We start from the raw sequence: 24,412 nt of genomic DNA, 5'->3' as shown, positions 1-24,412 counted from the left end.
TTGTTTTGAATTGATGAATACTCTTGCCCTGCATGTTGGCTCACACAGAGTCTATATTGGATCTAAAGAAGTCAAAAATGCAAGACAAGTTACAAGTTCATCTCCCTGGGCCTGTTTACATTTTATCAACTTGCAACCTGAAGTAATTTTTTTCTCTCTCTTTTTTTTCTACACAGCTGTTTTGGATGTTTGCAAAGCCACTGGAAGATTCAGAGGCAAACGCCGAGACCTCTCTTAGTTGCCTACTGAGTTTCTCTTTTTCTTAAATGGTTTTGGGGTCTGAACTTGATAATGTTCCTAGAAAACTCTCAGGCGTTTTCCTCATTGAAGATATCTGGCTAAAAAGGCAACGGTGTCCTGATGCCCAGACAGGGAGTTGGTGACAAGTAGAACATGTTACTGTGGGATTCTCCGTCACTTGGTGACTAAGATGTTATTAATTTTCCCAGAACAGAGATTCAGTATGGAACAACTATGATTATGAAAAAAAAAAAAAAAGGTTCTGATGCCTTACTGGAAAGAATGTGTTTTTGTGTAACTTTTGCCCCAAACCGCTCTGCCCTGGGTTGCCCACCTTTGCTCCCCACTTGCACATTCCCACCTTTTACACCTGGGTCTTGAAAAGCCCAAAAACCAACACCGGACTCAGAGTAACCTCAGAGACTTATGGTAAAAATAAATCAACATCTGGGCCATCTTCAGTGTCAGTGTCTTAACAAGTCATGGGGGTGACATTACGATGATCGGGTTTCTCCTGCTTCATTCTGCACCGAAATAAACTCGATTCCCTCTCATTTTTCTTGAGCCTTTCAAAAACAAATGGCCTCTCTGCCTCAGTGCCCCACTGCACCAGCATCTGGAACTCTCAGAGGACATAAACTGTTTCAGGACCCTCAGCTAGCCTAGGTGCTGCCTGCCGAGGCACACCCTCTCTGGAGCTTGAGGTCCCTGGGGGCCACGCTTTCTAGGAGGGTCTGGAAATCTGATTCAGGGGGGAGCTAGGGGACGTGTCTGAAAGATGGAGTCTTGTGAGTAATAATAACAACAACCTTAACAGCAAGCACTTAACGGGTAATTCTAGATGGTTTCAAGGATTATCCTGTTTCTTGCTCAAGACAAACTTGTGGAGATGATGCTTGGAAATTCTCTTTTAGCAGATGAGGAAACTGGAGCACAGGGAGGTTTCATCCCTCATCCAGGGGCACAGGGCCACAGGTGGACAAGCCCAGCCAATCTTCCCATCACACCCGCACTTTCTACCTAGTGCTCGCTTTCGAAGAAGCCAGTGGAAGGGCTCACTGGAAATCATTAGCAGGCTAAGGTGCCCCCAAACTGCCCTCGGGGCTGCCACTGCAAGATAGGAGGTGGGTAACTTCTTCAAAGGACATTTGAGGTGTTCTCTAGGGTGAGCTAGCCATGGGCACTCAAGCGAGAGTGACTTCACCCCTCTGCCAAAGGTCACACGATTCAACTTTCTGCCAAAAATAACTTTTCGAAGGGAGCCCGAGAACTCTTAGGGGCAGCAGCGCGCAGGTGTCCCAGCACACTTCCCCTTTCCTCTCCTCATCCCGTGATTCCTCGGCTCGAACTCGAACTCGGGAGGTTCCCAGGGCAGCAGCCCTCCTCACACTGTCCTCTCGGCTCTCGGGGACGGTTGGGCCACGACTCCCCGGTGCCCCTGCGGCACAGTGCGGTCCCAGGCGGGGTGCGAAGGCGCAGCTGGAGGCGCGGACGTTTCCTCTGGCAGACGTTTCCTGGGGCGGCCGTGCGGACGGGAGACAGCGGGATCAGGCGACGAGCCTAGAAGAGCCCTGGCCCGGGGTGCCCGGGGCCCTTCTCATCCCCACCTGCTCCTACCACAAGGATTCCGTCAGTGAAAGGGCTTTCCTGAGTGCGCTCTCCCAACAGAGGCCGGGCGGGGGAACCCAAACAGCAAGAGAGGCTCCTCTAACTGGTCCCGGACCCAGAGGAGGGGGACCCTTCGGCGAGAGGGACGGGAGGGGGCGCTAATCCCAGGACTAATGGCCAAGGACCTCCTCCCTCGCGGCGCTCACCGACTCGGACGTGTCGCGGCGGTTCCAGTGGCCGTCCCCTCGGGGCCGCTCTTTTCACACCCGCGCGTCGCCCTGGCACCTTTGCGCGCTGAGGTCCCTCCCTCAACCTTCTCTGCAGGCCTGCCGCCCTTGCCCTACAAGCTGGTTCTCCCAGGTGTTCTCGAAGGGAACCTAGCATCCAGACCCCAAGAGCCGTCGTCTTCCCGCTCAGAGCATCCCAAGCCCCAGCCAGGCCCTGGAGACCCAACTTCTCCCTCTTCCGGCCAGGCGGATGCGGCGCCTGCGCAGTAGGAGCAAGGGAGCCTGGCACGCGAGTGCCCGGAGGCTCAGTGACCACAAGGGAGGGTGCAGCAGGGCTCTGGTGGTTCAGGTGCTTCTGATACGTCTGAAATAATTTCTCCAGTGGCCGGGCTGGATAAGAGAGCTTCTGCATCAGATGCTAAAACTCACTGACGAGCCCAGTCTCCCAATCGGGGCTCAGAGAAGAGTCCTGTGGGCTGGAGCCACACAGTCTTAGGACTTGGCTCTTCGCAGCTCTCTGAAGGGAGTAGGGAGTCGAGAGGTCTGAGCATCCGCTACTCCCAGAGAGAGGAGCGTCCAGCTGGGAAGACTGCTGCGGGCAACTGTGCCCAAGGTACCCCATTAGGGCTTAGGGAAGGCTTGGAGCCAACCCGCCCTTTCTTTTTCTTTGTTTTATTCCCGCCAGCTACCAGACATTTCTCTGGGAAGTCAGAGGTGGTTTGCGAGAGGGGGCGCGGTGCCGCGGAAGGCAGCCTTTCTCGGAAGACACTGCGAGCATGGCTTTACATTCTTCTCTTCCGCAATGGAAACCGGTTAATGAGTGCCAGTGTCATTGGGGTGAAATTGGGATCGAGGGAAGTCTTCTCTTCGAAGGCTGCTTAGGTGGGTCCCTGTGTTTTTGTTGCCCCGAACAACTAGGCTTTAGAGTTGTCTCTGCGAAGCCCCGAGGGAAGGCAGGGAAGAAGACGGGATGCTGTGGAAGGGCCCCAAATTTCTCCCAAGATGATGAAGCAGTTAACAGGACACTCGGATTCGAAAGGGGAAGGGGAACATCACATCGTTTATTTCCAAAGAAAATAGCAAAACGGAGCTCCATGTACACAAAAGCCTTTGAAGGGAAAAGGAATCACAGATTTTAATTCATTTTTACATATTTACAACAAGATTAAACCACAGCTTTCAACTATGTTTTCATTCAACAATCACTTTCAGTAAAATACATAACAACTTTTTTTTTTCTTTCAAGTTAGTTCATAATTTAAGGATGCTAAGGGGACAGGTGATAAATCACAAACAGTGTGGCTAGAGAGGGTACCAAATAGTATAAGATTTCGGTCAGGCTTTCTTGGGTGTGTGAATTATGATTACAAGACATTTGCCCATCCGTATAATTCACATTCATTGCAATCATTACATTGTCCCATAAATTAGCAATATAAACAAACATATGGGGACCTCAAGTAAACAAAAATCAGTATAAGAGACAACATTTTGTAGCAACTATAATAACAGCATGGGTTACAGCTTGGGGAAACTTCTTTACAAATCATTTAGTCAGCACACACGGGGTGGGGAGGCTGGAACATCCTTGTTTATTTAAACCACCTTTAAAACTACATCAGAAGGTTTGGGGAAAGCTGGACGGGTGAAAGTTTCTTTCTTGGGCACAATATGAAATTTAGAACTGCACATGTGGATGGGAGGGGGGCGTTTGCATGCACTTTGGGGTCGTGGACCTTCTGAACTCCAAATGCCAAGATTCTGAAGAAAACAGGAAATTATAAAAATGTCTCTCTCCCTCAAGCCACTCTCCTTTCTATTAATGGCAGAAAGAGCTTGCTGATTGCTGCTAGTGGGAAGAAACACACAATGGGTCTATTTTTAGCAGAGATTGTCTTCGAAGGAGCAGGAAATAGTAACAATTGCTTAGCTGCAGCCTTGGTTCCAAGGATTCGGAGCAAGAATATTGGGAACTTGAGGGGTCTCTAGGTGACCTGACTTGGACTAATTGAGTGCAGACCAGAGAAGAGAGAAGCAGACATACAGTGTAGGCTTAGGGTATATACCCTCTGCCTGCGCTGTCTCTGCATTCTTTCCCTCCTGTCCCAGAGCCTGGGCAAAGGGCCCCTCAACATCTGCACACCTCCACAGGCTCTGGACCTGATGTCTCTGCATTGCTTTTGTTTTTCCCTTAGCAGGACTTGGCCCTAAGTTATCAGTTAGTGTAATGTGCATGTATTTTTTTTAAAAAGTTAGATTTTATCTCTTTAGAAACGGTTTGAAACTAACGGGGCAGAGGGAGTTTGACAGAGAGGAGAACAAATCGCTGACAAAGAACCTTTTACGTTTCATCAGCGTTGTTAGGACGACAAGCAGGAATGTCTCAGATAATAACTCCCACTTCAAAGATTTCTCAGCTCAATAGAAAGCGGACCATCCTTTTTATTCAACCACAAGGACTGGCACTAAAGAATACTCCACTGTTTGATTTTTTTTCCACCGTGTTTATTTTTCCCCTATTCACTGGGGTACTTGGATAAAATAAACAACAAGACAATTAAGGGAACATGGACTTCTAACTTTCCTGCCATCTTCCCTATCCCCTTGGCCTTGGGCTCTGGAGTCTGTGCCCAGGGCCAGAGCAGGCCTGAGGGGTACCATACACCCCACCCTGCGGAGAAACGAGTTTGGGGGTCTGTGAGAAACTTCTGGGATAGAGGGGCAGAATGGGCTGGACTGGGGGCCAGAGTGAAAATGTCCCAAAGGCACAGTCTGAACTCCCCAGACTCATCCAGGGTGGCTCCTTTCCTTCCCCCAAGTCCCATTGAAATTCAGGCCTCCAACACGCTCAAGATGCTGAGAGGCACTTGGCACAAAACCGAGCTGGGGATGCTCATTTGTTAAGCTTCCGAGCTCGTCCTAAAGTTATTTACTTCTGACCCTGGAGCCTCTTTGGGGCGCAGTCGAGATGCACGAGTCTGTCTCCTCCCTTTCCTGAAAGCTTGCCTGCTGCCAAAGCGCCCCTTCCCCGCCCCCATCGGAGTGCCAGGTGAACCCCTAAACGCTGGCGAGGCAGGTCCTAAGGAGGAAGTATATACTGGAGAGCACAGTGACAGTATTAAATGGCGTGAAAGCAAAGGTCAGCGCAAATGTATCTTAATAGAGTGTCTGCAGTGAAGTGTGCCGCCTTTGAAGCGGCCGCTCCCCGCGCGCATTTCCATGGCGAGCCTAACGCGGCATGCTGATGCACCGTCAAACTCACACTTTCAACCCCAAAACCCGACTCTTTGAACAACCCGAGCTTGATTAGACCTTTCTCCTTTTCTTTCCCCTCTTACAAACCATTTCCTCGCCTTTAGAAACTCGCCATCAAACCCAAATGCGCCCTCTGATCACCGCAGAAAGCAGAAACAAAGGGAGCTGAGCGGCGATTCAAGCGGCCCTTTTCTTCCCTCACATTATTATCCATTTTTATTATGATCGGGAACAAGTGCCCATTCGCGTGGGTTTTGTTTACCGGAAATTAAATGAAAATGATTTAGTCCGCGTCAAACAAAAATATATACTTGTATACACAAGAAAAAAGGCCTGTTAGACGTAAATATTATGTCCTTAATGAAAAGCCTGGACGGGCTCCAGGCTCGGCCTTTCAGGATTTCAGTGCGACTTGCCCATTGCCATAGAAATCCTAACTTACCATGAAGATGCACCGTGGCGAAGAAACATTGCTTTGTGCGCGGGCCCTTTGATGTCGCAGGCGCAAGATGCGGGCGCTCAGCTGCGCAGGGCGAGATTACCTTGCGAGCAACGCGGTGGACATCTGTAACAAGCAAATGAAAAATTAAAGGCGATTAGTGACCGACTATGCATTTTTATTTTATTTCATTATTTTGGATGGGGGTGGGGGGTAAAATGGGGCCTAGAAATAGAAGAGAAAGAAAGGAGTCCTGTTTGGAGAGGGGGAAATTTTTTAACATCTTCAGAAGCAAGTTCCCCAGATGCCCTCTGCACCTTGGCGGTGGGGCGGGTGTTTCCCGATGGGAAAGAGTTGTTTGCTGCTGACCGTGGGCCCTTGGCTAGGAGACCTCTGGGCCCTATTGTAGTGGCGGCGAGGCGGGAAGGGGATTGCAGACACCCTTCCACAAGGACGGATTCACTAAGGATGTATTTGGAAGATTCTGGTTTTTATTAGGAGTAATGAAAACAGTCCCTCTCCAGTTAGGACGTTATTTATCTGATGGAAGTGTGCGGCCACGGGGCAGGAGTGAGAATCTTCGAATGGTGTCTGAAGAGGAAAGAACAGAAGAAAATCCAGCAGAGTGGCAGAATCAGGGTTTGTTTGCTGGGCTCAGCTTTTTAAATTGAGCTCTTTGGGGGCTCCCCCTAGGTAGGAGTACCACACCCCTACTTATCTCCAAATTCTTAGGGGAGTGGGATGGGTCTACCAAAACTTTTTTCCCCTCCGTTTTATTCACGTTCCCCCCCCGCACCCCAAATCTTAGCAAGAATTTGAAGCAGCACCATCCTCCCTGCAGAGGGTGACAGACTGGGAACCAGGCCCTGATTTTTTTCCCCCCTTGGCAACAACTGCACAGATTTTTTCTCTTCCCTGCCCCCAACATCTGGTTCCTTTTCAGGGGATTTGGTACCCAGCATATCACATACACATTCAATCTAGACCCATTGGGTGTTTGCCTTTAAAACATTTATTATTGCAGTTCATCTCTTGTTCCCCTCCCCCCCCCGCCTTTTTAAAATTTAAAACTAAGACCAACATGGTGCGATTTTTGACAAAGACCATCACAGAATTGACGTGATTCATCCAGACACTGTAGCCTAAGCTGGATCCCTTTGCTGTGGAGGTCTGGCCTCAGTGACATCATTGGCCCATTCTGCACCCCCCATGCCAAGCACCCAAAAGATTCCACAGGCAGCTCCTCAACAATTGTGGGGTGTGAGGAGAGGGTGATTGTTCTCAGGAGGCCTCAGAGCATTGAATCTTAAAGCCCCTTTACCGCTCTTTTGTCTGTAATTCCTGTTGTTTGGACTCCCCTCTTACCCCCAGTATATAATGCATACAGAGCAGACAGACAGGCAGACAGATGTCTCTGTGTGCTTGGGCCAGTCTCTGGGGGAGGGGCATAAAATCCCTAGGGAAGATGCTGAACCTCCCCCCTCTTCCCTATCATCTCCTTTATTGAAGCGGTTGGAAAATTTTGCATCTGGGATTTAAATAGCTGGGGGAGGGGAAGTGTAGGGAGGCAAAAGAGGAAGGAAAGAGGACGGAAGACAACGGCTCAGGAATTCCCTCTGCCACCTTCCCGCCACAGGAACTTCCGAGGAGGCTCCGACTGGGAGCTGGGAACGGAGTAGTTGTGGCTATCCGGGAGGCCCAGGCCTCGAGGAAAACATTTCCTATTCTGTGAACCACACAAGGACTTTGCGGTGTTACTTTTGCCGACTGCAGTGGCCAAGATTGCACAGAAACTCTCCTAATATGTTTTCTTGTTTACCTTCTGCCTGTCTCTCTCTCTATTTTCTTTATCCCAACCCTGGTTTCAAGCTACCCAGTCATGAGGGCGTCTGGGGAGGGGGGTGCTGGATGTGACTGTAGAATCCATATGGGTACCATATTGATATTTTAAGACAATGGACATTATAGCAGCATATTCATTGAGCTCTAACAACTATTAGTGGTGACCTTCCTCCCTTCCTGCCTTCCCTGTTTCCTTCCTCACTGTCTCTTCAAGCCTCAATAACCCGGCCTAGACCTGGCAGTCAGGGTACGCGGAAGCAGCAACCGCAACAGCAACCCTGGTACCGAAGGCGGCGGCGGCGGTGGCGGGGCCAGGTGGCCGCGCGGGGCTTGGGGGCGCTGCGGGGGCAGCGGGGGCGGGGCCCGCGCCCTGACACACGTACCATTCGCTCAGGTCGGCGCTACGCGCCGCCACCGCCGCCGAGGAGGCCACCGGGGGCTCGCGGCCGAAGTCCGACGAGGGCGACACGAGGGCAGACGGTGTGGCCGAGTCGTAGCCAGAGCTGGGCGGTGGCGGCGAGCGCCCGTGCACCTTCATGTGCTTACGCAGCGAGCTGGGGTGCGTGTAGCACTTGTCGCAGCCGCGCACTTTGCACGTGTAGGGCTTGTCACTCGTGTGCACGTGCGAGTGCTTCTTGCGGTCGCTGCTGTTGGCGAAGCGCCGCTCGCAGCCCTCGAACTCGCACCTGAAGGGCTTCTCCCCTGGTGGAGGCAACGCAGAGACATTAGTGCGCGTGGGCTGTGGCCCCGGCTCGGCCTCACTACCCTACCCCAATTTCTCTGCCATTTTTGGGAAGACAGCCACCAAAAAATTCAGAAACCTCTTTCCCCGGCGCCGCAAGCCCGGCACCCCCTTTCCCCGCTCAGAGCGCGCCCCCTGAGCTCCCTCCTGCACGCCTCCCCCCCTCCCCTTCTCCCGCCGGGACCTGGGGGGAGGGGACGGAGCAGGAGAAACAAAGACTCCATCTTAGTCGAGTTTCCTTCCTGGAAAATCCTGATCCACTCCGGTTGTTTTCCTCCAGATTTTCTCCACCTGGAGCCAGAAGCACCTTTGCCCGGAGAATAGAGTTGACTGAGGAGCTCGCATCTGCTCAAAATTGCTGTTCCAGCCAAATGCCTTTGCTCCCCACTCCCCGCCCAGCGGTCCACCCCAAACACATCCTGGCCCAAATTGTTTCTTAAAGTAGGTTTTGTGCAAACGCCAAAGCGATGGAATAATATCAGGATGCGCAGCCGATGCACACGGCATGTGCATGGTGTGCATTCGTGCTGCAGGGAAAGGTACTCTGGGCAATTCACTTCAGACGCGATTTTTACGGGGACTAGAGCCCCCTCCCCCTTCCCCTCTACCCCCTGAGGGCAAACATTTAGTAGCATTCTTCAAATCTTGCCTAAACCGTCCGGGATCCCTCCAGATACTCGCGCCGGCAATAATATTTTATTACGCTGCTCCAGCGGCTTCCCGGAGACTCCGCCGCGGAGAGCCGGCTCTCCCAGTCCGAACTGACTGTGAGAGGCCGGGCGGCCTCCCTAGACCACCCATGGCCCACGGTCCGGTCTCCCCAGCCTGAGCCGAGAAACCGGCAAGGCAGGTTCTGCCCGGGCCAAGCGGGATCCGGGGCCATTCCCGCGATCGCACCCGTGGTCGCGATGGCTTCAGGATGAGCGCAGCTGCTGCGATCAGGCGAGGCCTGGCTCCGCGGACCGGAGGGCAAGCGGGCAGCCGGGGTAGGCCCGGGAGGGGCTCTGATCAGTGGTGTGATGCCCTGTAGAGCCGCGGGAAGGCGCGAGCGCGCGCTAGGGTGGCAATATTGGCCGAGGACAGAGTCCCAAGCCGGGAGCTCACCGCCGGCTGGATTTGCTAGCGTGTGGGGGAGGAAAGGACCCCAAGAACCCGGAAGCCCAGGTTCCTCTGGAGCTGCAGATGCTAAAGGAAGGAGAGAAAGAAATGTCCGGGTGCTGCAACAAATGGATGCTACCGGGCGCCCTGGGTTGAGGGAGAGACTACCAAGCGTCTGGCTAAGGAGGGAGAGATGCCCGGCTGGTGGAATGTTGCCTTTGGGGTTGCTTCTCCCGCCGCTTCCAGGAAAGATGGGTGCTTTGGGGCAGGTTTGAATAAACAAAGGCCCTACTCCCGAGTCCTCTTGAGGCTTAGGCAGAGCCAGAGGTTTGCGCACAACCCTCGCCTCCGCACGGCAGCGGGTTAGAGCCCAGGGCTCCTGCACTGCGCGGCCGCTGCGTCCTCCCGCTGCACGAGTATTGTTAGTACAGTGGAACACTGGACAGTGCTGGCATCTGCCGTTTCTCGGCACACCGGTACAGTTTTATTTAGAAAGATGCACAATAAACCCTATGTCCCTATGTGCCCCTCGTTTTCTCCCCTCTGATCCCTGTTAGCATCTGCAAAACTAAAACTTTTCTTCCTCCCTTCCTTCTGTCTTTTCTTTCTAAAATCACTTACAAGAATCATGTAATTCAGGACCTGCAAAAGAAATCAAGATCTGCTAAGACAACAGAGGAGAAATAGAATTTGAGGTTGATTGCCACCCCCCAACTATTCCCCCGCACACACACACTCATATCCCATCTTGTGACCGCCTTGTTGGACATTCATGTAAAACAGAAACAATGATTTCGTTCCAGACGAGGTACTGAGGCGAAAAAAGCAGGGCACTGAAGGTGATACGGGCAGCCTGGAAGTTCCAAGGCCCCTGGGAGGCCAGGTGAGGCCGCGCCCCCGCGCCCTCCCGGCCTCTCCCCAGCAGCGGGAGGAGCCCCGGACTCCTCGCCTAACTCTGCGCACCCCCCGCCCCACCCAACACGCAGCCTCCCGCCCTCTCCCTCCCACCAGATCTGGGCGCTGAGCCCTAGGGGGGTGGGTGGATGGATGTGGAGAAGCAGGGTTGGGCCTGCAGCCCGCCCTGAGTAGCCTGGGCCTGAGGCTGAGTCCTAAAAGGCCCGGAGTCTCCTCCTGGAGCCTCATCAGCCGCGAGAGGCCCCTGACCCGGCTCGGCGCCAGGCCCGCCCGACAAAAGTTGGCAGTGGCGGGGCGGTTCGACTCGCGCCATTTTCTCGCACTTGTGGCTGGGCCGGGCTGTGCGAGCATTCCGCCCCGGCGCGGTCTCTCCTCTGCCTCGGATCCCAGCCCTACCTCCCTCTACCGACTGCCTGGGAGAGTGGGGTGAGCCCGCAACACAGGGGTCCCGGGAAAGGCGGCAGGCCCGCGTCTCCCTCGCGGCGGCACCATTGTTCCGGGATTTCTGTGACCGCCGCAAAGCGAAAGCTTTCGGAGTGGGATCGGAGCCGCTGCCCCCGAAGCCAGGCCTGGGATTCAGATCCCGGAAAACCTCAACTCCTGAGAAAGCAGCCTATTCGCCGCTTCCGCGACTCGAGGAAATGAAACGCCATTAATATTTGAAAAGGCAATTATTTCCCTGTTGAATCGAGAACCGTCTTCATGAATAATTTGTAGTGAGGTCTATTGCCATTTGAGAAACATTTTGTTGTTGTTGTTTTCTCCTCTTTTCATTACTTAGGAGGAGGGTTTGAGGGAAACGCCCAAGCAGGAGAGGCTCTGTAGATTTCTTTTTTTTTTTAAACTCCGGTGATAATGAATCAGGACTGCCAGTGGAAAGGGAAAGGATGCACTTAGAATTCTGTTCTGAATAGACGCAAACCTGAGCCAGCTCGGGCGCACTGAACTTGATTCTCTGCTGTAGGTCGATTGCACTGAGAATTTAACCATTTTCTGCTTCACGGACTTCAAACAGTAGGCCGGCAAAGAGCAGTAAAAGTTTGTTTAAAACCCCCCTGTCATTAAAAATGAGTTCCTACTCTGGCTCAGGACTTCTAGTCTACCTTCGTGGTGCGGGCCGCCAGCTCAATGAATAGGGAGCCTGAGGGCGGAGATCTGGGTCTCACTTCTCTCCTTCTTCCCCTGGATAAAAATCGGAGGGAGGGAGGAGTGGGGGGACAAATGCTTGCGAGAGGTTGTGGGGGGAGGAATCCTGGAAACAGCTCAGAAAAACTATACATTTCCGAAATAAAGTAGGAGACTTAAAAGTGGACTTTAATCTGGCCTCCGAGTGTGCCAATGTCCTAGCCAGGGACCTTCCCCAAGACTGAAGGGTTCGGGGGGAGAAGGTGGGATTTAGCAAGCTTCTTTCCCGGGTAGTGCCAACCTGGGTGACTTCTTTGACTCTAATAATTGAGGATGTTTTCACCAAGAATAGACGTGTGTAAGGCAGAGTGCCAGGGAGTAGAAGTGGGGCACCAAGCTGGAACTTATTTCATCCCCTCTGTCTCCCCCATCGGTCCCCTTCTCCCGCACCCAAAATGGAGGAGGGGAGATGTTGACTTCTTAAACTTTGAGGAAGCCAGGGCAAGAAAACCCTAGCTAAGAAGAATACAAACATCGGGCTGCTAAACTAATTAATGTAACTTCACAGGCTGTTCTGGGAAGTGTGAAAACTTTCTCCTTGCAATTGCATCAATTAGAGATGTTTCTGGCCAGAGGAGTTCAACTTTGCAGGCTTTTGAGAGGGCGCCTTTTCTTTCTGTTAACTATAAGTAACAGATGTGGTTGACACATGTCCCCATTTCACTTAACAGCTCAGTAAATGACATTTAAGGTGAATGAGTCTCCTTGGGTCTCTGCTAAAGCAAAAGGGAGGGTTTGTGAAACGTCCCGAGTGTGGGTCACCAAGGCTCCAAAACCGGGACAAAATTAGCCCATGAGACCCTCAAATCCTAGAGAAGTCACTAAGGGCCTGGTGCGCTCTCCATTCAGGTGGCAGTCAGGTTGTCAGGCTGACTACTGGAAGAGTGTGCCTCACACAATTCCAAAGGGACAGGGAAAAATTAAATTGTTCCTATGTCTTTACAACTTTGGGGAACAGTGCCCTTTAAAATACCTTAAAATCAAACTCCGTAAGCAGGGACCACACATTTGCACACACAGAAACCCGAGCATCCCCTTCCCAACCCCCAGAGCAGAAACCTCATACTATCCTTCCCACACACAGCCTCAGGAAACTTCTGTGATTCTAATTGAAGGGCATAATTAATATTTTATGAACTTGGATCATGGAAACACCAAAATATCCCCCCTCCCCGCCCAGGTGGAACTTGAGGAAATCCAGCTCCGAGGGCCCAGAAGAGGCCCCCTGCCTCCCCAGAGGGTCCGAACGAGACAGACAGTGGCGAATACTGACCTGTGTGAGTTCTTTTGTGTATTTTGAGATTTTCTGATCTAGCAAAGACTTTGCCACACCCCGGGAAAGGACAAGGGAAGGGCTTCTCGCCCGTGTGCACGCGGATGTGATTTACAAGTTTGTATTTGGCTTTAAAGGGCTTGCCCTGGCGCGGACACTCCTCCCAGAAGCAGATGTGGTTACTCTGCTCAGGGCCTCCGACGTGCTCCACGGTGACGTGCGTGACCAGCTCGTGCATGGTGCTGAAAGTTTTGGAGCAGAGGCGCGGGGGTGCGGGGCCGTCGGCCGCCAGCCACTTGCAGATGAGCTCCTGTTTGATGGGCTGGCGCATGTAGCGGAAGAAGGCGCCGGGACCGTGGGGTGCGGCGAGGTTCATGGTCAGGTTCATGCCCCCGTAGTTGTGCAGGGCTGCGGCAGCTGCCAGGGCGTCGCTGCGGGCCACAGGTCCCGGCGGGAAGGGTTCGGGCCGTGCGTACATGTCTCCGGGGAGCCCCAGACGCAGGAGTCCGTTCAAAGTGCAGCTAGGGGAGGCCTGGGGAGGCTGCTCGTGAAAGCCCGGTAACACCGAGGGGCTGGAGGCGGCAGCGAGCTGGGGGCCATGGTGTCCGGAGCTGCTACCTGTTGTTGAGACAAATAGCGCGAGTGAGAACGGGTGGCGAGGGCTGAGCGTCCTACCCGGCCCCAGGGGGCAGGCCCAGCCCAGCCACACCACGGCCTCGGCGGTCAACGCCGGCACCGAAAGCCAGACTGCGGCGGCTGCGATCCGGGCGGACAACGCGAGGCCAAGCGCCTCCACCGCGGTCCGGCTGGGCGGCTGTTCGGTAGAGCCCCCTGTCGCTTCATGAGCAGGAGAGTGATGGTGGCGGCGGGGTGGGTGGAAGGGGTAGTGGGGTGCGCAATGCTGAGGCTGTGGGTTGCTGGGTGCCCCTGGGCTCTGCTCCAAAGGGGTCCGACTGGCGCTCCGAGCGCGCTTTGGCGGCCAACTCCCCAAGGCCCTCGGGGCCGCGACGCCCTGCGGGGGAGTGGTGATGTTGTAGGTGGTGGTGGTGCCCAGGAGCCCCGGCCATATATACGAATTTCAGCGCCCAGCTCGACTGGGAGAGGGAGGCCTGCTGCATCCCGGCCGGGACTCCCCGGAGCTCCTTAGGTCGGGGCGCTCACGCCACCGTCACCTGACGGCGGGGAGGGGAAAGAACAGCCATAGACAACTTCTGCAAAGTTCCCCCCCACCTCAAGTTTTGGGTTGTGACTTTTTTTTCTCCCTCTCTATCAGTCTTTAATGCCTACTTGAAATCCTGTACACTACAGAGGCAGCAGCGGGGCGCGTGAGATACTGAATAGAGATTCGGGGCCGTGGCCCGGGCCCGCCGAGAGGAACAATCGCCTAAGTCGCCCATTGGCCCGCGTCCCGGTCCGACGTCAGCGATGACAGGGCCCTCTGCACGGGGACACACACACTCTCTCTCTCTCTCTCTCTCTCTCACACACACACACACACACACACACACAGTCACAACTGCTCCCGTTCCCCTCCCCACCCCCCAGCTCGCGCTTCTACTGCTCATGCGCTCTGACCCGGGCGCGGATTCTTTTCTCTACTCGTGAGCCCCCTCCCCCTTCTCTCCCCGAAAGCTGGGCAGATCTGCTCTGCCTCGCCGCTCTTGGAAGTGAGCGGGGCTGGGTTATGCCTCCATTCCCCACGGCTTTGGGGAGGGGGCGTTGCGCTGCACGTAAAGTCCTTCCAGGCAGACCGGACCCCCCAGCCCTGCTGGGGCCGATGGACAGCACCCGGAGCGCGGGGACTGCGGCCTGCTTCGGCAGCTTGTCCCGGGAGTCGGGAGGAGGCGAGGGCCGGGATCCAGGGAGGAAAGGCGGCTGCAGACTAGGAGGCCGGGAGCGGGGGCGATCCTAGGCTAACAGCCCTTGCGCCTAATTTTGTTTTCTCGCTTTTCCAAATTTTCTCGCGTCGCTCAGCTTTCTCGCTCTCGTTCTTTCTCTAGCTCTCGCTCTCAGTTCCACGAAACCCCTGAGCACACTTCGCCTTCCTACTTGGATCCTTTCTTCTCCCCTCCCCCTCTGTCTTTTCCCCACTCCATTCTTCCCACTTAGCCTTGCCGGCCCCTCCTCCCGGGTGCCTGGGGCGCCCAGAGACTGGCGGACCCAAGAATCTGGCCCTGAGCCGAGCCCCAGGACTGGGCCGGGGACGGTGATGACCTGGGAGAGGCTAGCTTCGAACCCACACCGCCCTCCCAAGAGGGCCTAAGAATCCTTCCCGCCGCAAATCACACCGACCAGCGGGCGACGGGCCAAAGAAATAAAGGCAAGGGGAGCTCAGCGAGGCGGAGCGGGTCCTCTCCCCAGGTCTCTCTCCCCAGGTCTCTCTCCCACTACGGTCCTGAGCTCTGTACTCTGCCGCCGGGCGGAGCCTTTGGAAAAGGGAACTTAAGAATCGTTTCCACTTTGAGTTCCCTCTGGCCACTTGTTGCCCGCGGCCGGAGTCTCTGTCTCTACTCGCTTGCCTAGAGCCGAGGCCACGTTTCCCGGCCCAGGCTGTGAGAGCGACCTCGGGCCACGGCCTCCTCTCGCGGGATGCCCTCCCGGGCTGCGGGTTCCTCTGTCTTGGGGTGGGGATCGGCCGGTGGAAGAAACCTTCAGTTCTGGACCAGCCGAGTGTGGCATAAACAGGGGGGAGTGTCCTTTGTTTGTGCCGACCGGCTAGGGCCGGCTGCATCGCCCGGCGATTTAAAGTGCTGCTGGCCCTCAAGCCTGCGTTGCACTCAGTAGCCGAAAATGCCAACCTAAGTTCTCTCGGGGCTCCCCGGCAGCCATAGAAAGTGCCCTCAAAGCAATGAAAGACTTGGGTTTTTAAGAGAAGTTTGAAGGATTGAGTAAAAGACCCCACTGCCCTAGCAGAGGTGAGAAGTTTGGACAGATTACGAGGAACTCTGGTGAAGTTGATTGAGCTGCCCCAGCCACCTCCAGCACCAAGAACTATTCTTAAACATTTCCTGGTCAGTAAATAACGGTTTCTTTTAAATTTTTAAAAATAATTAACTTATTTATAATGGTTGGCAGATTCTTTGAGCCTTTCTTCATTTAATGCATTGTTCCTGGCTCAGTGCCGCAATTTAGTGAGGGATTAACTTCCACAACAATTTTCCTCGGCTTTGACAAGTCCAGGTCTTTTTGCTCCTCCGGCCGGAAGAGCTTAAGCAAGCTACCAATAGATGCTGAGTTAGCATTAAAAAAAAAAAAAAAGTTGAAGGAGAGCATTTGACAGCTGAAGCCCTTCTCTGGAAACCAAGGGCTTCCACACAGCAGTGTTGAGACTAGACTTGGAGGATTTGTCTCCTTTCTTGGCTTTCACCCTCTCCCACACTCTCGCTTTCTGCGGTTTATCCCTTTTGCCCACAGGTGCCTCCTCTGTTTTCCTGCCCTGTTTTCCCTTCCTCAAAGCGCTGGTTTCAAGGCTTCTCACCACGCAGGTGTCTTTTGAATGATACAGTTGTCTAGGCAAACCCATGAAGGGTTCTGAAAACAACAAAGACCAAAACAAAAAAACAAACCAGCATATTCCTCTTTGGGACCCCTTGCCCAGCAGTTTCTCCTAACCATTCATCAACACAGAACTTAGTCAGCTCCTCCAGCAGCATTGAGGCCTAAGTGTGGGGGCACTGATGCAGTAGTCCAACAGTGAAAATATTTTCTTTCCCATCCGAAAGCTGGCAATCTACAACCTACTGTTCAGGATGTTTGTCAAACTAACCATCTAATTTGGCTTCCATGAAAACTCTGATTTGCACAAAAACGAACCCCTTAATGTATACACCGTGACCACACCCGCATCAAAAGCTTTGAATAACAATACAGAACAGGAGTATTCAAGTTGTTTTAGGTTGTGGACCCTTTTGGAAACCTGGTGAAGCTAGTGAACTTTAATAATCCTGTGCCTTTTGCCCACACTCATAATAGAAGAAGCTATAACATTCCATTAGAAGGTGGTGAAAATAAAGATGTGTTTTTCTTCCCATCCAGATTTGTGGGACCCCCCCGCCCCGAATGCTAAGCCCTGACTCCACAGACTCCAGGGATAAGAAGCAGAAGTTATATACAACAGACTGTTACTGCACTACCATCTCTCTTGATAAGTTTACCCTTGAAAAGCTTTGAACATGTGTATGGCTTTTTGTGCCAACAGTGAAAGGGCAGATACATCTGATTCAGCCAGATTCACCGACAGTAACCTGGCCCCATGGAGCTCCTTCCCAGATGCAGACTTCTTTTGAAGCACTGAAAACATCTGGACCCATCCCGGGTAGATGCTTCTTGAATAGTCAGGGGTCAGTTGACCTGAGGTCACTAAGGTTACCTAATCTTTGCAAGTGCCTTGGAGCCACGTAGTTCACACCTTGGTCGGCTGAACACAGCAATGGGACCAAGCGTTCTCCCAGAGGGACATGTCCTCAGGGACAGAGATACCATTTTACTCACTAATATTTATAAACAGGGAACTCTGGGTGATTACATAAGGGTCTTCAAGGCGTATCTCTGAAATAAGCCCCAAAGCAGTACCCAGCTAATCACAGATGACAGATGGGGCACCGATGTCAGTGAGGCATATTTTAGCTTTCAGGGCCGTTCCTTTGAGTCTTCCAGTGCCCAGGTAGCAAGGATTCCAGGTTTCATTGACTGTTCATTGGGCAGGCTAAGTAGTGGTGTCCCTCAATGGTGCTCAGAATTTTTCTTTCAAAAGTTATCTCACCACACTTACCCCTAATACCAAATGTTTGGCTGAAGCATTCTATTCCTAACTGTGCTGGGGGTTATAGCATTGTTGAGTTCATATTTCTGCTTGATTTGCAGAAAAAAAAAAAAGATACATTTGCAGCTCAGAAATCTTCAGCAGAGTTTCAAGAACCACTGGGGGTTTTCATGGGGGCCTATTTGGAGCAAGTTCCACCACCAGACTCCAAACATCCCTCCAGACCTCGAAATCATGCCATAAGCACCTATGTTTACCCAAGCTGTGACAAAGCAACATCATAAACTAAAGTGATTTCCTAGTCCTGCTGTATAGAAATATATTTGGTGGCCCTACCATCTGTTACAGCTCCTCATATCATTGGCTTAAGTGGGGGAATGTCTGACTTCCCTTCCTTGGAAAGGAAACAATGCGGGAGATTTCAGATCAATAGCTGGGATATTTTTTCCATTTTGATCTTTTCAACAATGCTAAATGATGATTATCTTGTTGCAGCTTATGCCCGAGCCAGGATCCCAGAAGCTGAGGGCCACTGCACAAAGTCTGGCCAAGCACAAATCCTGTTGCCTGAATATTGTGCATCTAGGTCTGCAGTCACTTGTTCCATCCTTTCTTCCCTGTTTCTGGCCAGGGTACCATCCAAAACAAGGGGGCAAATCCCTTCGTAGGCTATTCACAGACAGAATTCAAGATTCCTACAGTGAGAGGTTGTCTCTAGTCTTGCGGGAAAGAAAAATAACAACTTAAGCCCCAGGAGCCTTCCGTAGGTCCATGCCCACATCGTACAGAGGAGAAGGGGTCTGTCAGGATTTTGAAGATAAAGGAAGATATTCCTCCCCTCGTCTATGGAAGTTCGGGCTTTAATCATCATTAATGGAAGTACGTATGAAAGAAAATATGCTTGGATAAAATGCTCGGATAAAATTTAATTTCCCAGCAAACCATCATTTGACAACTGATTAGGAAACATTGTTAAAGGATCTTCCAGACCAGCACTGAGGAATTAAAACAACGGAATTTACATAATAACCCCATCTCTCTAGAGAATTTGCCATCAAATCATCCCAAAATAATAGAAGAGAGTCATTTCCTAAGTTGTCCATTTAACTTTTATTAAGAAGGTTGCATTTCCTACCAACAAGGGAATACCTTGGAGGCAACCATCAGCTGGTGGTGTAGTTGAAATGAGGGAAACTAGATGCCTGAAAGGGGAAACACCCAACCCTAAATCATATGCTTATTCTAAATGGAATATTAAATTAAATTCTTCACAATGAAGGTATTCCTGACAGAGCGGCTGTCAGTCACTCCCTGTTCAGACACCACATTGTGGGAACATCGTGGCTGCCACATTGCGGAAGGCTGGTGTCCCTGGTAAAGATGATGCATATCATGTAAACCCCATCACCAAGATCAAAGTCTGCTCCTTTCATGTAAGCCAATACATGTCAAACCTCATTCCAATCAAATCGTCCGGAAATGAATTCAAGATGAATATGTCATAGAATAATGTGACAGTGGAACTGCAGAAGGTCAGGGGTGGTTGTTTCAATGAGAGAGTCGTCAAATATTAATTCTAGAATGTCCAGATGAGTAGACATTGAGGGGGATTAGCTGGCTGCTGGTGGGACGTTGTGTCGCTGATTTGTGTGCAAATGTATCAAACACCAAGGTGTTGTTCTAAGTTTCATTGGAATTCAAGAAACACCCCCAAACTCACAACCAACATAACCAAAAGACCAAAAAAAAAAACACAAAACATACAAAAATAACTTCCTACTTAAAAAATAACTTCAGCAAACCAATATTCAAAAGAGGATATTAACTTACTTGACTCTTTCAGGGCGTTTCGGTAAAGCCGCATTCGTTTCCTCATCACCAGAGAAGTCTTGTATCTCATTTTCTGACTTTGAGCCTGTTTGGGAAGAAAAGAGAGACAGTCACTAGTTAAACGATTTCCTACATGCTCGTATGGCAAGACTGTGTGGCCTGAATGTAAGAGTGAAAGAAAGTGTTGGTCTGAAGATCTTTTCAGTGTTTTCTTTGACTATTTTCAAATTTGGAAGTGAAAGAAGAGACTTCTGCTGGGAACTACCCATATTTACTGCAAAATAATATATCCTGGTTGATAAAAAAAATATTAAAAATCATCATTTCCCAACTAGATTTTTATCCGTAACTTATTTGTGGATCTCCCTTACAGGTAGAGTTAAGCACACTTTCAGTCAGTCAGTGTTCAAACGTCTCTCACTCCAGAATTTAAACTTTTTTTATCTGAGAAGCCCCCATCATTTTCTTTAAGTTCATTAATTAATTGAGTTTAGTGAGAAGGGGGGCTGGGTGTCCTCTGGGAGGTTAGCAGGTTAAAAATTGAGTTGTAAGTGTTGGAACTGATAGGAGAGGAATTTCTTTGCAGGCGTGTAGCTCCTGTTGTGCCCAAGGTGGTGTGGAATCCCTAACCCTCGCGTGGCTTCCACCCCCTCACCCATCTGGAAGCCATCGCCGTTGGTTTTTGAAAGTGAATATAAAATTCACCGGTTTGGGGTGGGGGGAGATTATTTCTATCAATTGGTCCTGGCTGTCCACATTTTTTAGTTAAGCAGCTTAGAAATAACCCACTCCCACCCCCAAAATATTTGCATTCCTTATCAAATTCACTTTTTGGATAGAGCTATCCAGCCTTTGGTCACCTTAAAACCTTAAACTCATCTTGGGGACTTCTGCATCTGTCAGGCAAGGCTGAAGGCAGTGGAACAGCCAAACAGAGGCGATTCACCCAGCCCCAAACCTCAATCTGGCCTAGAAAGACAAACAGTCATTGAAAAGGTCTCAGGCTGGACAAACACAGCAAGCTCTCTGTCAATGAGGACGTCTGCCTGTCTTGACACTCCAGCCCACAGAACAAGCGGTTGTTTAACTTGTTGAACCACAGGCCAAATCCAAGTGGGCCTCTGCTATCTCAAAGACTTTCCAGTTCTCTATGCTCAAAGATCTCTTTCTCTCTCCCTCAACCGCCAACCCGGGCTTGAACTAGCTTAGGTATTTTCACCTTTCACTCCCCCTTCTTTTCTGGGTCCAAGCCTGAAGGGTGGGAGTAGGGGTTTAGACTCACCTTTTCTCAGAGGGTTTTATTTATTTTCGATTCTTTCTAACCAAAAGGCATCTGTCCCCAAAGGTAAGAAGCTCCTTCCCACACAAATCAGGAAAGAAAGAAAGCCCAAGTTTGCATTCCTACAGAAGGGCAGCGTGCTGGGTGTCCTTGCTCTAAAATTTCCTCATGGCAGGATGTCTGGCACAGGAAAAGTCCTGGTTGGTTGGAACTAATAGAATTTACTTTTTTGCTTCAGAGGGAAATGGGTGTGAGTTTCCCTAAAGAACTCTGTCCACACCTACAATGCTGCTCGAGCCCTCCCTTTAAGAGGCCTGGGTCCCTTCTATCCCCAGGTCCTGACAGTCTTTTGTGTATTATAAACCCACGGGCATGCAAACGAATGTCTCAGAGGCTGGACTTCAGGCAACTGGGACCAACCTTAAGCTGCTCCTGTAGCAGCTCCATCACCGGCCTGTGCATGGAACCTGGGTAAATATCTTCTCCTTTGGTTCAAACTCTGACCCCACTTAGCAAGCCAGTCATCTCGCTGAAGGAGGGGTGAGAGAATCTAGGAGCAGCCCCTGGGCCCCTGGACCTGAGATCCTTGCCAACCCAGGGATATAAAAGCCCTGAAAATGTTCAGCTTGGTTTTCCCCGAAAGATTGTTCCTGACTTGTCTCCTCACACCAGCCCTGGGCACTGAATCACCGGTCAGGAGCACAACCTGGGGACTTACTGGAATCTGCCTTCTTTCCCTTGAGACAAGAAAAGGGTGCCAATGAGCTTCAGTAATTGATCGTGCTGGGGGAGAGCTATGAAAGTGGGCCAGTGGGTACAGGCAAAAGACATCATTTTTCTTTTGGGGGAACACCAAGCCTGCACATTGTGGGGTCGCCCTAACAGGCGCAGGCCTGCCCAAGGTCAGAGGTCATCTTCAGCCTGCTTCCCAAGCCAGCGACTTCAGTCCCCGAGACTTCCCCACTGCTCCACACAGATTAAGCCGCAGGAGCGCCGGCAAAGGCATGTCCGCTTCTCGGCCACAGCTCGGCCGGCGGGGCGGGTGCAGAGCAGGGGCCCTGCAGGCTATCTGGGAGCTCCCTGGCTAAAGGCAAAACGGCTCCGGCCTCTTCCCGTGGCCTGCTGTCGCCAGCTGCACCCGGAACCTCCCTGGCTCCCCTTCATCAGGCCCTCAAATACCAGGAATTTGGGCTGTGAGGCTGGATTGTGCGACGGCCTTTTCTCATTCTTCTGTTCCCTAGAGGGAAAAGCTGAGGTTCCTCCAGCTGGGGCCTGAAGACTGGGCGACCTCCGTGTGCCCAGAATAGAATCTGCGTTAGTGGGTTGCTTGAAAGACCAGCCTGGACATTTAACCATCCCTTTGAACAACCCCCCACAAACCGCCGGCGGCCAGACAGAGGAAGGGAACATGGTGCCTCTTCGCAGGTCACTCTGAGGCCAATGCTGTCGGAAAAGGGGTAGAAATATGACCTTGCGATCCAAAGGGAGTTTCCTGCAGACGGTGCAGGCCAAGTTCCAGCCCCTCCAACGCCCCTTCTCCATTCCAAAGACCTTGCTGGCTCCCAGATGTCCCCATGGACCATTCATCAACCCCAAACTTTCCCTTTGGGGCAGTTCTAGCTTTGTTTCACAGCCTGACTCTGTTCCCGCCCCACTTGTCCCTAATTTCCAGGGCCTCCATGTGTCTAGGGTAGTGGCCAGAATCCCAGGTAGCTGCGGCCTTCTCCTTTGAGAGCTAGTCGTAGCCCTCGTTCGCATCCGGGAGAAAGAAAGTCAAATCCCAAACCCACAGCCCGCCGCGCGCAGAGAGCGGGTCCCAGCGGTCAGCGTCCTGAGGCAGGACCAGACTGCAAGAAGGCGAGGATGCGGGCCCCGCAGCTGACCCAGCCGGCATCCCCAGTCAGGTAGCGGTGGAGAAGCTCCATCATCTTGCTGCCAGCCGGGGTAACTTGGCTCCTTTGACCCTGGAGAGGGGAAGCCGAGTCTTTCCCTGCCATCCTCGCGGGGGCAGGACGGAGAAGCAGTCTGCAGGGGCCCCCTCCTGCGCGGGCCCAGCACTCGGGGCGAGGGAAGCTCTGGGCCACGACTCCCCTTCTTGGGCCAACGGTGGGGCACCCAGGCGATTTACAAAGAGGGGAGGGAAGGCGGGCAGGCAACAAGCTGCCCTTGGTCCGCGTGCCAGTGGCAGCCCCATTCGTCCCCCTTGCACCGCCCCCCAGAAGAAGGGATGGACTCATCTCCAGCATAGCCTCTCGGCGGAAGGGCCCCCTCCTCCCCTCAGTGTCAGCGGGGTGGGGCCTGTACCCACGGTTGGGGGGCTACGGAGGGAGGGGGATGGGGGAAAATCTAGCTGGGCCTCTTATCCCAGTGGGGTTTGGGTGCCTCCTACCCCGCTGCTGGGGGTACAGGTCCGGTCTGTCTGCCCCCCGGACTCACGCACTTACCCCACTCCACCTGTTGCCGGGATCGCCTCATTTCTGCACATCACTTTGAGGTGCCTGAGGGGGACCACAAAACCCTCCAAGCCTCTCTTTTGTGGTTCCAGCGAGGCGGGCATCTTTCATTTCTCCTTTTCCAGCTTTCGGGAAGCAGTTAGGGAATGTATGATGAAGCAGAAATGAGCCGTCAGGATGATATTTTAATGGCTTATATGTCACGTTGGTGCATGTGGCTTTGAACTGGAGCCGCTTGCGTTTCCTGCAGAGAGCGCCGCAAATCCCACTTGATAACTTCTACAACCCACAACTTTTTTTTTCTCACATTCACTCTTACTCTGTATATTTGGACGCGTTTCCTAAAAATACCCTCTTGTCAACGTTCCCCTTGGATATTCCACGAACAGGAGAGGAGAGGAGTGACTTTTCTTTTTTGAAGAATTATTTTCCCTCTCCCCCTCCCAACGTCTACCCTTCTCCCCTCAGGTCCCCTCCCTTGTTTTTTTTTTTTTTTTTTTTTGAAAGGCAGGAGAGGTGGGTTCAAGATTTGTTCTCCCTGGTGAAAGCAGTACAGCCTCTAGAGAAAGCTTCTCCTTGCAGATAAGATTTTTACAACTGCAGTGGAGGCAGGATCCAAATTTCCCTTGTAGGCAGCAGAAAAGACTCTGAGTGGCTCCGATATATCTTTTTAAAAAACAAAGTATATAACAGTTTTTTTTTTAAACCACCCTTCAAGCCCCATCCCTTTGCCTTCGTTCCCCCATCCTTGTTCCACTCAAAGCTGGCAGGGAATTCGGGGGCTGCTGCACTCAGACTTGTTGCTGGGGACCGAACATTTGATATTTTTTTTCATTCTCAAATTTCTATTTCCCAGCACAACAAGCGCAAATGCTCAGCCAGTTTCCTTCAGACACCAGGAAACCATCCCAGCTAACAGAAGTCCAGTTTTGAGCAGGGAGAGCCCAGGGAAAGGGCAGCTCAGCTCGTCAGCCCCAAGCGAGAATCTAGTCGATGAAAAGACCAGAAAACCAGAAAGGAGGACAGGCCGACGCTGACCCTGCCTTCTTCCAGCCTGTGCAGCCCGAACAGGCGACTGGGCAAAAAATGTTCATTTTCATTTTCCTCTCGCCCAGGCACTGGTGAGTTTCCTAACGGGGCCGCCTGTGAAAGGATGAGTTGAGTTCTCTTTGTCTGAGAAAAGAGTTTAGGGCTGTGATTCAGCTGCAAAGAAGCCAAATGAAGTTAGAAACAAAGGGCAAATTGAAGGATTCCGACTCTTGGC

The 24,412-nt window shown here is 52.0% G+C and overlaps 1 protein-coding gene across 1 annotated transcript; it reads right to left on the bottom strand.

The window, feature by feature from the left end:
• Positions 1-2,500: 2,500 nt before the first annotated feature.
• ZIC4 (Zic family member 4) lies at positions 2,501-22,192 on the bottom strand (the record flags this gene model as incomplete). The annotated part of the gene is made up of 6 exons (XM_082839284.1): positions 22,166-22,192; positions 19,417-19,501; positions 12,825-13,442; positions 7,897-8,313; positions 5,773-5,895; positions 2,501-2,592 (listed from the first exon to the last, which is right to left on the bottom strand). Exons 2-6 carry the CDS (start codon positions 19,484-19,486, stop codon positions 2,501-2,503), a joined length of 1,320 nt encoding a protein of 439 aa, XP_082695410.1. The 5' UTR covers positions 19,487-19,501; positions 22,166-22,192.
• Between the last annotated feature and the right edge of the window lie 2,220 nt (positions 22,193-24,412).

The sequence above is a fragment of the Leucopleurus acutus genome, assembly GCF_964270905.1.
Source record: "Leucopleurus acutus genome assembly, chromosome: 5".
Taxonomy (NCBI): Eukaryota; Metazoa; Chordata; class Mammalia; order Artiodactyla; family Delphinidae; genus Leucopleurus; species Leucopleurus acutus.
The sequence above is the reverse complement of the archived record's forward strand: the minus strand, read 5'-3'. Positions and strand labels throughout refer to the sequence as shown.